This window comes from Pogoniulus pusillus, chromosome 42 (genome assembly GCF_015220805.1).
Source record: "Pogoniulus pusillus isolate bPogPus1 chromosome 42, bPogPus1.pri, whole genome shotgun sequence".
Lineage (NCBI taxonomy): Eukaryota > Metazoa > Chordata > Aves > Piciformes > Lybiidae > Pogoniulus > Pogoniulus pusillus.
Window position 1 is genome coordinate 5,647,813 of NC_087305.1, and position 14,935 is coordinate 5,662,747.

The following is a 14,935-nucleotide window of genomic DNA, read 5'->3' on the forward strand; positions in this document are numbered from 1 at the left end:
GGGCTGGCAGATGAGTCTGCTCCAGGATCCAGCAGGAAGGAGTCTCAAGAGGAGCATCTGAGGGCCCTGGAGGTGTTTAGTCTGGAGAAGGCTGAGGGGAGGCCTCACTGCTCTCTACAGCTCCCTGGCAGGAGGCTGCAGTGAGGTGAGGCTTGGGCTCTGCTCCCTAGCACCAGGTGAAAGGACAAGAGGAAGGACCTGAAATTGTGCCAGGGGAGGCTGAGGTTGGAGATGAGGAAAAATTTCTTTGCAGCAAGAGTGGTCAGGGACTGGCAGAGGCTGCCCAGGGAGGTGGTGGAGTGCCCATCCCTGGAGGGGTTCAAGAAACCTGTGGCCATGGCACCTGGGGCCACGGTTTGGTGGCCACGGTGGTGCTAGGTGAAGGGTTGGACTTGACCTTTTCCAACCCAAACAGTTCTATGGTTCTGTAAGGCTGAGATTTCTGCCCTGCTTTAAGCCTCTGCAGCTGCAGGGGAGCAGTGCCAGCGACCCCAGCAGGAGTCACTGCCAGCCAGGAGCAGGGTGGCATGGAGAGTGCAGGCACTGCCTGGGCACTCATGCTCACAAGCACAGGGAGCAGAGGGGGCAGGGCAGAGCTGCGTGGTGCCTCCAGAGCCCAGCCAGACACACACCTCCCTGAACAGAGCCCCCAGGTAAGAGATGAAGGGGCAGAGCAGGCTGAGTGTGTGCCTGTGAGCACAGCCTTGACCCCAGCGAGCCAAGCAAGCCAGCGCCAGCGCCACCCCAGCGCCCAGTGGGGTCACCGCCAGCCTCCTGCCTGCGGGCGCTGAAGGCATCGCTGCCTGCACTGCGGGCTCCAGCGGGCCGGAGAGCAGCTGGAGCAGCTCTTGCCCTGCTCTCTGAGCGCTTAGCTGGAAAATAATCCTCCTCCCCTCCCAGGCGCTGCAGGAGCTGAAGCAGCCTTCGGACTGCGGCGTCAGGGCTGACCCGGAGCCGAGCAGCGGCAGCAGGCTCCATCCCCGCTCCCGCAGTGCCGCTGCGCGGCTGCCGAGCTCCATCCAGCGCCGAGCTCACGGCAGCCCAGCCCCTGCCCTGCGCCTGCCAACAGCTGCTCCAGCTCCAAGCCGCCTGCACCCTTCATACTCGCACTCTTCATCCCGGGGCTTCGCCTGGCCTCGGTGCGCGACCGCTGAGGGCTTGCCTGTGTGTCAGAGCCGCTCCCCAGCCTGCCCCGAGCCCCAGAATTCATCCCACCCCTTCCCATACAGAGTTCCTGCACGGTGGGGGTGGGCAGGGACCCCGGGGGATCGCCCAGAGGGCACTCGCAGCAGCTTGCTCCGGATCGCAATGGCCAGGTGGGGGTGGAAGCACTCCAGGGATGGAGTCTCCACCAGCCCCAAAGTAAAGAGCTTAGAGTTCCCTGCTCCAGTCTGTGCCCACTGCTCCTTGTCCTGCCCCGGGCACCGCTGCAGACTGCCCTTGGCTCCACACTGGCCAAGCTTAAGCGCTGTGACTCTTCTCCCAGCTCCTTTTGCTCTGCTCTGGCGCAGCAACTTCCCAGGAGCCACTCGCAGGTCTCCCCTGGGAAGCAGCTGCCCTGCTCGGCAGCCCTCAGCTCCCCCAGCCCCACCTTCGTCCCCAAAGCTGTCACCTGCCGAAGGATTTCAGGAGCTCACTGACCTTTGGCCTCTCAGTCCTGCGTCCAGACTCTGCCTTGAGGGAGAGCCTGTGGCAAGGGGGCTGCAGGCAGCTCTACAAGTGGATTGGTGGTGAGGAGCTGGCAGCAGGCACTGTAGCTGCCCAGAACACCTGAACAATCCCCCTCAGCCCCCTCACCCCACTCAGAACTTCCCAGCCCGCAGCTGCCTGAGCTCCTCCTCAAGCAGCTTTTGAAGGTTCCTGAGCCCCAGAGACTGTGTGGAGCTCTCAGGTTACCCTCCTGCATTCCTGGCAAAGCCTCTACCCGTGACTGACCCCCAGCCCTCCCCTCCGCCAGCACCGTGCCCCCACGCCTGCAGCTGGAGCACCAACCCCAACCAGGCACAGCCTCCAGCTCTCCAGCCACCCCTCCCGGTGCCCCCGGGAGTGCAAAAGCTTCTCAGCACATTACGAACTCTCACAAAACAGCAGGGGTCAGAGGGGCCTCTGGAGATCATCCAGTCCCAGCCCCCTGCCAAGGCAGGGTCACAGGAACACATCCAGGGTGGTTTGGAAGGACCCCAGAGATGGAGACTCCACCACCTCCCCGGGCAGTCTGCTCCAGGGGTCCAGCACCCTCCCATTAAAGGAGTTCCTTCTGTTTAGAGGGAGCTTCTGATGGTCCAGTTTGTGCCTGGTCCCCCTTACACCACTGCAAGCAGACTGCCCTTAGCTCTGAACTGCCCACACTGAATTCCTCTGCCGTGCCACCGGCAGCTGTCAGGAGCTTTGCTGGGTTCTGTGCATGCAGACAGAGGCAGCAGAGGACATCTAAAAGGCCTCTCAGAGGACACTGTTGAAAGGCCTCAAGTTGGTTCCAGCCACAGACTCACAAAAGCTTCCACCTTTGTTCAACACCTTCCATATTTAATTTATTTATTCTCTACATCAAAGTATTTTTCATGCCAACACTTCCAACCTCCTCTCCCTACCTCAAGAGAAAAGAAAGACTTGACACAGCTTTAGGCTGGAATGCACTGGGAGAAAGCTGCTGCTGCTGCGTCCAAGTTAGGGACAACACTGAACAAACAACAGAGAACTGCACAGAGGAGACACCAGGGAGAGCTGGAATCGGTTCACCAGCACCCAAGCCATGCCAGCACCTCCCTAGACAAGCTCTGAGGGAGCAGAGGGAGGTGCAACAGGCTTTGGTTTGCCAGACCAGAGCTTAGCCTACATGAAGCCTGGGGAGAAGCAAGCAAGCCTACAGCACTGGGCCTGGAGCCTCACCTGAACCATCTGAGGAAACCAACAGCAGATTGACCAGCCAAGGTCGTGGTGCTTGGGAATGCTGAGGGCCCCTGGCTGGCCACATCTGTGCCTGGAGTGTAAAACCACAGCAGCTTCAAGCAGGACTCAGGAGCCAGTGCCAGCTGGAGCAGGTTTTACAGCAGAGTTCAATATATCCACTCACACAGCACCTCACTTCCTCCTGTCACATCAGCTGCTGCCAGAGGTGCCTCAGCAGCTGGCCTCCCACCAGCACCACTGTGCCACCTCAAAGCTTCTGCCTCATCTCAGCCCCTTCAGTAGCAGCACAAAGCCTTCAACCACCCACAGGGGGACACTGATCTCAGGATGCTTTAGCTGCTGGTTTCTACCTCTGGCATTTCCAGAGCTCAAATGGAAAACAACAAAAGGGTTAAGTAGCTCAATTAAAACCCCCTAATTTAGTCAGGAAGCCTGACTGCGCCACCTTCAGGTGGCAACCCCCTGGCCTGTGACCTCTGCAAAGCCCCTTTGCAGGTGGAGAAGCACCAAGCAGCTCCTGAACACTTTGAAGGATCTTAAGCCACAGCTAAAACAGAACCAAATCAGTGATGAGCACTTTTCAGAGGCTCCCCACACACTGGCCTGGGCTCCAGGCACAGCAGCAGGGCAGCCCAGTGCCATCTGTGTGGTGGGACTGAGCTGAGGACAAGAGGAAGTCAACTTCTGCTCTGTTCTCTAAGCCATGTCCCTGCCCTGGTCTGTAGGCAAAGATCTGCAACTCGTGGCAGTAACCCAAGACACTGCCTTGAAACGCCTCCAAAAGGTCCAGTTGGCCAAGCCAGCTTGGGGAGAGCTATTGCACATGGTACAGAGCTGGCCTAAAACACCACTGCTTTGTTCCTGAAGATCCAAGCAGGCTTTGGAAAGGATATTTTAAAGAGTGGTATCAGTGTGGAGCACTGGCACAAAATGTCACCTCCCCTGGGGGTGTGGTGGTACAGGGGACAAGTAAACACCAACACGTGAGAGAAAGGAACCCAAAGAGCATCTCACAGGGCGAGGGGGCTGAGAGATGAAGCTGTGGCTAATGCTTTGCAGTGGAGTCTCGAGGGTAGAACTCAGCCAGTGTGGACTGAGGAATTCTCTTCAGCATCTCCTTGGGGAAGATCCTCAGCAGCTGCCAGCCGATGTCCAAGGTCTCGTAAACAGTGCGGTTCTCGTAGGGACCTGAGGGAAGCAAGGCCAGGCTGAAGTGTGGGGCAGGACAAGGCACATCACGGAGTGCCAGGGGCTGGGAGGCACCTCCAAAGCTCAGCCAGCCCAAGCCCTGCCAGAGCAGCAGCACCCAGAGCAGAGCACACAGCAGCGCATCCAGGCAGGCTTTGGACATCTCCACAGCCCCCTGGGCAGCCTGTGCCAGGGCTCTGCCACCTCACAGGGCACAAATTCCTCCTCAGGTTTCCATGGAACTTCCTCTGCCTCAGCTCCCTCCCAGTGCCCCTTGGCATCACCCAGCAGAGCCTGGCTCCAGCCTCCTGGCACTCACCTTTGCACCTTTACAACCATTGCTGAGGTCACCTCTCAGGCTCCTCTCCCAGCTCCCAGCCCCAGCTCCCTCAGGCTCTCCCCTCAAGAGAGCTGTTCCATTCCCACCATCTCTGTGCATCTCCCAGACCTGCAGGTGGTTAAGTTCTCAAACAGGCTGAGAACCATGGAATGGTTTGGGTTGGAACAGACCTGGAAGGTCATGTAGGCCAACACCCCTGCAGTAAGCAGGGACACCTCCAGCTAGGCCCTGTCCAACCAGGCCTTCACACCTCCAGGAACAGGGCACCAAGCAGCTCCGAGCAGCCTGTTCCAGGCCCTCACCACCCTCACACTTCACTGATGCAGAAGTGAGACATGACCCAGCCCAAGGCTTTACAGACAAAGCAAAAGGAGGCAGGGGGTGAAGACACTGCAGATGACAAAAGCAAGGCCAGTAGTCAGGTGGCCATGTCCACCTGCAGTAAAAAACAACTCTGGAGGTCCCTGATGGGCAGCAGGAAGGTCCTGCCCTTCCCATACCATCCCTTCCCCTCTCCAGTAGCTAAATGTACTTGGAAGTAGCTGGACTCCCCCCACAGCTGGTCCCGTGGAGGTGGTGGAAGCACAGGGCTGGAGGTCAGCAAGACCCAACTGAGATACACCACAGCATCACACAATGGTTTGGGTCAGAAGGGCACCCAAAGGGACCCCTGCAGCGCTCCCAGTCCAACCCCCCTGCAGTGAACAGGGACATCTTCCACTGGGTCAGGCTGCTCAGAGCCCCATCCAAGCAGACTTGGAATGTTTCCAGGGGTCACTGGAAACCAAGGCCCAGGCAGACTTGGTGCCGTTTCCGCTGGAATCAAGCCCAGGCCCCTCAAAGGTTGGTCCTGGGGGATAAAGCGATGGAGAAGCCATCTCCAGGCACACAGCATTCCCTGTTCTTCCACGGGTTTATGGCCACTCTGCACCCAGCAGGACCTTACCCTGAGCAATGAAGTTCTTCTCAAACTTCTGCAGGAACTCCAGGTAGAGCAAATCATCCGAGGTGAGAGCCTCCTCCCCCACCACCGCCTTCATGGCCTGCACATCCTTGCCGATCGCGTAGCAGGCGTACTAGAGGGGGTGGAAGCACAACGGCTCTTACCTCGGGCAGCCAGGAGCCTGCTCCAAGCCCCTTCAGAGGGTCTCACTCAACACTCAGAGCCGCCTCAGGAGCGCTCTGGATTGAGGCTGCCCTTAGACACAGGCACATCTGAAGCAGACCTCTGCCTCAAGTGCTGCTGACCTACCAGCTGGTTGGACACATCCGCATGGTCCTTCCTGGTCATGCCCTCTCCAATCGCTGACTTCATCAGTCGAGACAAGGAGGGCAGGACGTTAATAGGAGGGTAAACCTGGAGGGAGAGACAGCCAAGCACTTCAGCGGTGGCACTTCACACAGCAGGGAGGAAAGGTGACTGCTGGAAGCAGTGTGGCACACACCTGCCTGTTGTACAGCTGCCTGTCCACGTAGATCTGCCCCTCTGTGATGTACCCAGTCAAGTCAGGGATAGGATGGGTAATATCTGGGGGCCAAAAAAATACATCAGTGGGGTGACAGCTCTCAAGCCCTTTGTACCATTTCTAGCACTGAAGTGGGCTTCTTTCTGCAGCTAAGTGACTTCTGAAGTGAAATGCCACCAGTTAACGCCTCCATGCACCACTAAGGGGCTCTTAGAGAGTCACTGAACTGTTTGGGCTGGCAAAACCTCTAAGGTCAAGTCCAACCATTGCCTTTAAACCATGTTCTGAGGTGTACAGATTGCAGCTGTGAGCACTCCTGACAGGGCTGGAGAACAGTCCTGGAATCACTTTGTTAGCAACAGAGGGCAGCCAAGTATGGCAACATCGAGATGGAAACCTCCAGGGAGGCTGTGAATCTTAGAGGTCTTTTCCATAAGGAATTCTATGACTCTGTGATAAAATAAGTCCAGAAGGAGGTCACTGAGTCTGCAGAGAAAGAAAACGTCCTGTGAAGACCTCATGCTGCTGGGGAATGACAGACTGTCCTGCTGCTCCCACAGAATGCCCTCCCTACAGCACTTCAAGGCCAGGCTGGATGAGGCCTTGAGCAATCTGGGCCAGTGGGAGGTGTCCCTGCCCGTGGCAGGGGTTTGGAACTGGATGAGCTTTAAGGTCCTTTCCAACCCAACCCATTCTATGAACCTAAGAAACCTGGAGGCCCCAAGGGCTGCAGCACCCAAGCTGGAAACCTGGAGGCCCCAAGGGCTGCAGCACCCAAGCTGGAAACCTGGAGGCCCCAAGGGCTGCAGCACCCAGGACCCGGGGCTGAAGCCTGGCCAGTCTCCGTCCCTGCTGCGCACCCAGCCCAAGGGGCCTGCCCCGCGGAGCGCTGGCGCCGCTGCCCAGGATGCCACTCACCGTCGTTGGGCATGGTGAGGATGGGGATCTGGGTGATGGAGCCGCTGCGGCCCTCCACGCGCCCGGCGCGCTCGTAGATGGTGGCCAGGTCTGTGTACATGTAGCCCGGGAAGCCTCTGCGCCCAGGCACCTCCTCCCGAGCCGCTGACACCTGCGGCAGGCCAGGCACAGAGAGAGGTCTCCAACCAGTCAGAGCAGTCCTACAGCCCTGCTGGCTCCCCCCAGTAAGCCAAGCCAGCAGCCTAAAGCCTCTCCTCCTGCAGCTGACCTCCATACACAGCCACACAGAGCCCTCTTAGGATGTCACAGCCACCAGACAAGACGCCAAGGGAGATCAGGAGCAAGAGCTAATGGGAGGTGTCCCTGCCCACGGCAGGGAGCTAGAACTGGATGATGTTTAAGGTCCCTTCCAACCCAACCCACTCTGTGAATCTGAGAGCCCAACTCCCCTGCCAGAGCAGGGTCACACAGAAACACATCCAGAAGGCTCCACAACCTGCCTGGGCAAGCAGTGACCCGAGAGGCTCCTGAAGAACACCACTGAACGCTAAGTGCAGGAGCCTGAGCAGCAGGCTCCACCCAGAGCCCCCCCGCGGCAGCAGCCAGCCCAGCCCAGCCCCGCACCTCCCGCAGCGCCTCGGCGTAGGAGCTCATGTCTGTCAGGATGACCAGGACGTGCTTCTCGCACTGGTAGGCCAAGAACTCGGCTGTGGTCAGGGCCAGGCGTGGGGTGATGATGCGTTCAATGCTGAAAGAGAGCAGCAGGGCAGCAGTGATGCCAGCGGCTCTGGAGGCTCAATTCCAACCACTTGCACACCGTCTGGGAAGCTGCCAGGAGCACCTAGCACTTCACCATCAACTCTGCTGCTAAGTGCCAGCCCCAGTGACAGCTGGCAGGGTGCCACTGAGGCTTCAACTTGGAATCACAGAAGGTTTTGGTTGGAAGAGACCTAAGAGCACAGCACTCAAACCATGCCCCAAAGGGCCATGCCCACACTCTGATCAGCTTCTTGCCAGCCAAGAGAGGGCAAGTACTCACGTTGGGTCGTTGGCCAGGTTCAGGAACAGACACACATTGTCCATGGACCCATTCTCCTCAAAATCAGACTTGAAGAACCGAGCAGTCTCCATGTTCACCTAAACCACAGGATTAAGGCATCAGTCCCAGGCCAGATTCTAGGTTGCTCCATTTTAACAGAGCAGGAACCCAGGAGCTCATCTGCTCCTACCCCCTGTTGTGGGCAGAGCCACATCTCAGCTAGACTTGGCTGCTCAAGGCTTCATGCAGCCTGACCCGCAACACCCCCAGGCAGGAGGCAGCCAAGACCTTCCTGGGCAGCCTGTGCTCATAGCAGAGCTGCTCCATCTTTGTGGCCTCCTCTGGCCTCACTCCAGCAGCTCTGTGTCCTTCTGCTGTGAACACCAGAGCTGGAGGCAGTACTGGAGGCAGTACTGGAGGCGAGGTCTCAGCAGAGCCAAGAGGCAGAACCCTCTCACTTGCCCTGCTGGCTGCAGCTCAGGACATGGTTTGCTTTCAGTTCCAAGGTCTCACTCCAGCTGCTCTCAGCATACTCATTTCTCACCCAGCACCACTGCCCACACCCACCCTGACTTACTCCCATAGCAGCAAACACGATGGCAAAGTTCTCTTCAGTGTAGTCCATCACATCTTTGGATTTCTTCACCAAGCCAGCTTGGCGACATATCTGAGCTGCAATCTGGGGAGGACAGAACCCAGGTTTCAGCTCCTCTCTGTACCTGATGCTGTCACAGACTAGAGTTCAACTCCAGTTCACTTTTTAACACTAGTGGAATACAAACCACCACAGGCTTAGCTTTGGGCACTCACCTCATTGTGGGGCAAGCCTGCAGCTGAGAAGATTGGGATCTTCTGTCCCCTGGCAATACTGTTCATGCCATCAATGGCAGAAATGCCAGTCTGGATCATCTCTTCCGGGTAGATACGACACTGAGGGTTGATTGGCTGGCCTGGGATAGTCAGGAGGGGAGATCTTACTGCACTCAGGAGTCAGATTTGCCTCTAAGACCTCAGCAGAGTTGGATTAAGAACATACCCATGATGTCGAGGAAATCCTCAGCCAGAACGATGGGGCCTCTGTCTATAGGTTTTCCTGATCCATTAAACACTCTGCCTGCAAGAAAGAGCAATAAAATCAGGATGTAAATTGCCAAGAGGTCGGTGTGAGGTCAGCCTGGTCACTCCTCAGAGGAAGAGGAAGGTCCTTACCAAGCATATCCTCAGAGACAGGGGTCCGCAGAATATCCCCAGTGAACTCACAAGATGTCTTCTTAGCATCAATCCCTGAAGTGCCTTCGAACACCTGGAACCAGAGCAGAGGAAAGGAAAAACACATGAGAGAAAGTCCAGTGCCCTGCAAAACAGACCTGAGAGCCTGCCCAGCCACTGGGCAAGAGCAGCTCAGCAGGGCAAAAGCCACTGCAAACAGAACTCACTGAGTGACTTCATGACCCAGCCACACTGGTGCCACTCCTTTGGTCTCCCTTGGCCACCAGGGAGCCACTTGTTAGGACTAACAAGGAAGAGCAGCTTAGGAGAAATACTGGAGATGTCCAGTCCTGGTGTGCCCAGCAGCAGGAGGCCACAAAGATGATACCAAGGGCTGGAGCTGCTCTGCTGTAAGGACAGGCTGAGGGGGCTGGGGGTATGCAGCCTGGAGAAGAGGCTGAGGGGTGACCACCTGGCTCTCTACAACTGCCTGAAGTGAGGTTGGAGCCAGCTGGGGGTTGGTCTCTTGTACCTAGTAACAAGTGACAGGACAAAAGGAAATGGCCTTAAGTTGGCCACAGGCAGGCCTAGGTTGGACACCAGAAGAAACTTCTTCATTGAAAGGCTCCTCAAAGCCTGCACCAGGCTGCCCAGGGAGGTGGCTCAATCCTCATCCCTGGAGCTGTGGTGCTGAGAGACATGGTTTAGCCCCAGCCTTGGAAGAGTCAGAAAATGGCTGGAGTGGAAGAACTGAAAGGGCTCCCCAGCCAAAACACTTCTCTGGTTCTATGTCCCAGGTAGATCTGAGGTGGCTCAGACACATGATCATTAGTAACATTCTTCTGTGGCAACAAGAGACCCTCCCTGCCCATACCTGAACCACAGCCTTGGAGCCACTGACTTCCAGAACCTGCCCACTTCTCCTTGTGCCATCAGGAAGGGTCAAGTGGACAATCTCTGCATACTTAGGAAACTGAAGATGAGCAGGAAAGAAGGTGAAAGAGTTAAAACCCAGAAGAACAGCCCTGAAACAACAACTCTCAGCTTCAAACGAGCTAAAGCTTAGCAACTACTCAACTACTTTGGAAATTGACTTCAGAACAAAACTCCTTCCACAGCAGACAAGATCTGTAGGCTGCAGAAAGCCCTGGCCAGAAGCTGTCCAGGTCCTGAAATAGTGAGGGAAAGCATCTGGCAAAGTTGGCTTTGGTCTGCCCACAGCTTCAGTTGCTTGTCCTCAGCAGTAAGCTGCAAGCAAGCCAAAAGGGTTTACAGTTCCACTCACAGGGCACTTCTGGTCTGCTGACAGAGGTCAAGAACGAAGCCAGTGCTGGGTTTGTGCCCTCTGTGTGCTCACACTTGGGGGGTTTGGTAAAAATCAAACACTGGATCCTTTTAGGGCCCCCCAACAGTCTCAATAAACCCTCCAGACTCTCCCATGGATGTGGGCAAGACTCTCCCATGGACTCTCCTCTACTTTACATTAATTAAAGCATCAAGACCCAAACCAGTCACAAATCCGAGTGCTCCGCAGCAGTCATCGATGGGTCTGGCACTGGAAGAGCTCAGCGGACCCACAGATTTCCCAGGCTGGGTTCCACCTGTCCCAGCTTTCCTCCAACAGCTTCCTGCCTGAGGGGCTGAGCCCTTACCTTAACTTGGTCCAAGATAACCAGGGGTCCATTCACACCTGACACAGTTCTGTAAGCTGGAAGAAAACAAGCCCCGAGTCAGGTACCGCCGAGAGCTCCCCCACCAAGCTTCCCAGGTTCAGTTCCTGTCACCAGCCTGTTTGGCAGATCTGGGGTCCAGTTCTGAACCATCTCTGTTGATTCTGAAGGTTTAGGTCCTGGATTGTGTCGCTGGCACATTCACAGCACCTGAGCTACCACAATACTGCCACTGCCTTCTCTGCAAGCCTGGACCCAGGCGCCTGAGTGCCACCAGAAACGCCAGGGCAGAGCAGAGCTGACGTCTGGAGCTAGGGAAAACAAAGAGCTGCAAGACCTTTCACAAGCAGGGTTGAGACTCTGTGAAGCAGCAGGGGCCACTGCCATTTATCTCCAACCAATGGCCAGAAGATCCTAACATCAGCAAATCCCCATCTTGCAGTTGGGGTTTTTACTCTAAGAGGTGTTCTGCTCCATGACACCACAGCCACCCACGCCAGGCTTCAGCAAAGCCAGCAGATCCTGAGCTCCCAAAGCTGATCAGCAAAGCTTCTGCAGTTCAGCTGTGGGGTCTGGAAAGCTTCCCAAAGCTTTCCCGTCTCCTGAGAGAAAGGCAATGCACTGCCCTGTGAAAGGTTGAATTTCACCTCAGCCAAACTCCTCCTGCCCCGAGTTATCCTGTTCATCTTAAGGGTTGACACTCTAGAAGGCCACAGTCAGCCAGCTCAGCAGAGGGCTCATGTCTTAAACATCAGCAGCTCAAGCCACCAGCTCAACACACAACTTCTGCCCTGAATTCCTCACTCTGCCTCCTGCTCTGCTCCAGGAGCAAGCTGGCCAGAGCTCAGCATCATCTGAGCTACGGACCACAGCAACACTGAGTCACAGCTTGCTCAGGGTCACAAGCAGAAGCACCCAGGAGAGCGCCTGTTAATCACTGCCAGGGCAGAATGAGCAAGAGAAGCCATTCCCAGACCAGCAGAGGGGCTCTGGGCACACTGCAAGGCAGGGAGAAGTGGTGCTAGGAAAGGTCACAAACTCCACTGGCACCACGCCAGGCTGGCACTTACCCTGGGGTTGTCTCAACTGTCAACAGTGTGGTGTTTACCCCTCCAACTGTTGCAATGTAATCTCCTCATCAGCAGCACTCAAAACTACCTCAGATAAGGCCTGAGGGTCAGGGGTGTGCAGGATGGGCTGAGGCTGCATTTCCTATTCCTCAGCTTTCCTCTTCTCAAGTCTGCTGAACACCCTGAAAGTCTTAAGCAGAGGCACAAACTGGCTCTGCTCCTTCCACCTGAGCAAGGAGGAGCACACAGGCACCATGCTCTGATGAGACTCCAAGTGCCTGCAGCCCCCAAGAAATGGAAAACCTGACCTGGAGCAAACCATTTCATCTCATGACTGTCTCATGAGCATACTTCCTCCTCAGCCAGCAGCAAAGGGCTCACACTCCTTGCTTTGTCCTTAAGTGTTCCTGTGTTTCACCATCCCCACTGGAAAGAATTTCTTTCTCATCTCCACAGGCTCACATATGTCAGGGGCTGGAAGGGACCCAAAGAGCTCATCCAGCCCAAGTCCCCTGCCACAGCAGAACCATCCAACCCAGATCAGGGCACACAGGAACACATCCAGACAGGCCTGGGAAGGCTCCACAGAAGGAGACTCTGCAACCTCTCTGGGCAGCCTGTGCCAGGCTCTGGGACTCTTCCAGCCAAGAAGTTGCCCTTGTGCTGAGCTGGACCCTCCTGTGCTGCAGCTTCCATCCACTGCTGCTGCTCCTGTCCCAGGGAGCAGTGAGCAGAGCCTGTCCCCCCCTCCTGACCCCCAGCCCTCAGAGAGTTATAGACATTTCTCCAGCCTCAATCTCCCCTCCTCCAGCTCAAAGCCACTGCTCCTCTTCCTAGCACTGAAGCCCTTGTAAGAGGTCCAGGGAAGTGGTGGGTTTGCCATCCCTGGGTGTATTTAGAAGCCACCCAGACATGGTGCCACCCTGCCTCTGCCAGACCCAGTGTACGGCTGGACCCGATGACCTCCGAGGTCCTTCCCAACCACAGCCACTGTGACCTGCAGAGTTGCCTGACTCCAGCCAGCATCCACTCCCTGCACAGCAGCTCTCGACCAACTCAAACCCCCACTTTGCAGCCAGCTCAAACTGCTCCACGACAAAGCAACAGCAACTGACAGTTTTTTCATACCCAGCGTGCAAGCAACACCAGTGTGGGCAAAAGCCAAAACCCAGACTGCAAGCCACGAGCAGAAAGCGAAGCCCTCCTGGCTCCAGCCAGAGCAGAGCAATGAGCCTGGGGGGAGCCGCAAGGGGAAGGATCCTTTTGGCTTTCAAACCAAGCTGACGTTTGTCAGAGACACCAGGGCAAAGAAGCTCCTTGGCCACCACCTGCTAGGGACTGGCACCGTTTAGGTCAGGGAGAAATGAACCTTCAACCAGATTCGGCTTTCCCCCTGCTGAGCCGCGAGAAAGGAACTGCGGCAAAGGCTGCGCTGCCCTCCCGCAAGGCTGCTGCCTCATTTCCCCTTCTCACCGCATTGCTCAACGCCGCTCCGCAGAGCGCACTCCGCGTCCCCTCCCGCCCCCCGCGGCGAGCTGCGGTCCCTGCCGGCCCCCTCCCCACAGCCACCTGCTCCGTGCCACCCAGCGGGCCGCGGGCTCCCGGTGCCAGCGGGGGACTAATCCAAGCCTTCAGGAAGGCGCAAACGGCGCCGAGCAGCCCCGCGGCCCCCCCAGCCCATCGTCTGCGCTCGGAGCGGGGCCGGTTCTGCTCCAAGCCGCGGCCCAGCTGCCGGCCTCAGCCTCCCGCTCGGCTCCGGGCCAGCCTGGCCTGTCCGCGGCCCACTGCCCGCAGCGGCTCCCGGGAGCCTCCCGCCGCCCTGCCCCGCACTCACTGAGGCGCGGCTGGGACAGGTAGTCGCGGGTGAGCGCAGCCACCTGGTCCCGGGGCCCGCCGGGCCCGGCACCGTTCACCAGCCCGCGGACCGCCCGCACCGCCGCCATCTTCGCCGCCTCCGCCGCCGGGGCCGGGCCTGCCGCGCAGGCGCAGATAAGCCCCGGCCGCGCCCCGCCCACTGCCCCCGCGCCCCGCCCACTACCCGCCGCGCCCCGCCCACTGCCCACCGCGCTCCGCCCACTGCCGCCGCGCCCCGCCCACTGCCGCCGCGCTCCGCCCGGCCGCGGCCGCGGGAGGGCAGGGCGGGAGCTGGCCGCGGTGCTGGGGGGGGGACACCGACCGTGCGCGGGTGCGGCGAGAGCGGGCAGCGCGGCAGGGGGCTGCGGAGGAGCCGCGGGAGAGGGGGAAAGGAAAGGGAAAAAAGGAGGAAAGGGAAAAAATAGGGGGGGGGGGGAGAGAGAGAGAGAGGGAGACAGGGAGAGAGAGAGGAAGGAAAGAAAGAAGGAAAGAAGGAAGGAAGAATAGGAAAGAGGAGAATGAGAAAATGGGGAAAGGTAAGAAGAAAGAGAAAGGAAAGGTAAACAGGGAAGAAGAAAAAGAGGGGGGAAAAGGGAAAGTGGAGTAAAAGGAGAACAGGTAAAGGAATAACAAGAAAAGGAAAGACATAAAGGTGGAAAGAGAAAGAAAAAGAGAAAAACCATAGAGGAAAAGGGTGGAAGGAAAAGGGAGGGGAAAGGGAGGTAGGAAGGAAGGATGGAAAGAGGGAAGGGTAATCGATGCAGAGACTGAAGGGTCAAATGACTCAGAAGACAAGAAAGAGAAGGCAGAGTCCTGGCCCCCATGCAGGTGCCCCCAGCCCTAGGCCAGGTGTGCGAAGGACACGTGGAGGTCGCTCCCTCCCGCACTGCCTCAGCTCAGCACGGCTCTGCCGCTGCCGTTTGGTGTCTCGCAGCTGCACCAGAGCTGTCCTGCAGGGTTTCTCTGCACAGGATCCATTCTAGCAGCTGCTGCTTGTTCCCCTTCCCCTCGCAGTGAGACGGAGTTACCTTACATTAGAAACCCAAATTCTTCCACCTTGCAGCCCCAAAACATCTCTCTGTTCTCTGAGAGCTGCTGCAGTCCTGTGCCTGGGGGAGCAGCAAAGCAGCAAGGGCTGGGGAGAGCCACGGTGCAGAGAACTCTTTGGCTGAGGAGGGGGCAAACACAACAAAAAATCCCCAGACAAAGGGACAATGCCATGGAGTGGATTAAACACAAACCCAGCAGGGCTTTGGCAGCATTCAGCTCCC

At 57.5% G+C, this 14,935-nt stretch overlaps 1 protein-coding gene across 1 annotated transcript; it reads right to left on the bottom strand.

Moving 5' to 3' along the window:
• Positions 1 to 2,505: 2,505 nt before the first annotated feature.
• Positions 2,506 to 13,792, bottom strand: ATP6V1B2 (ATPase H+ transporting V1 subunit B2). The gene is made up of 14 exons (XM_064175472.1): positions 13,645 to 13,792; positions 10,723 to 10,778; positions 9,945 to 10,043; positions 9,071 to 9,164; positions 8,898 to 8,975; positions 8,672 to 8,811; positions 8,439 to 8,540; positions 7,862 to 7,959; positions 7,447 to 7,570; positions 6,823 to 6,973; positions 5,884 to 5,966; positions 5,691 to 5,795; positions 5,385 to 5,514; positions 2,506 to 4,098 (listed from the first exon to the last, which is right to left on the bottom strand). The coding sequence occupies exons 1-14, from the start codon at positions 13,751 to 13,753 to the stop codon at positions 3,956 to 3,958; spliced, it is 1,512 nt and encodes a 503-aa protein (XP_064031542.1). The 5' UTR covers positions 13,754 to 13,792; the 3' UTR covers positions 2,506 to 3,955.
• Positions 13,793 to 14,935: the final 1,143 nt, after the last annotated feature.

Bases quoted from the DNA above. Each gene is read 5' to 3' on its own strand.
- ATP6V1B2 (XM_064175472.1), bottom strand. From the start codon at position 13,753: ATGGCGGCGGTGCGGGCGGTCCGCGGGCTGGTGAACGGTGCCGGGCCC. The intron at 8,812-8,897 runs GTATGTTCTTAA...TGACTATCCCAG, and splicing joins GGATTTCCTCGACATCATGG to GCCAGCCAATCAACCCTCAG. The intron at 6,974-7,446 runs GTGCGGGGCTGG...GGCCTGCCGCAG, and splicing joins ACGCCGAGGCGCTGCGGGAG to GTGTCAGCGGCTCGGGAGGA.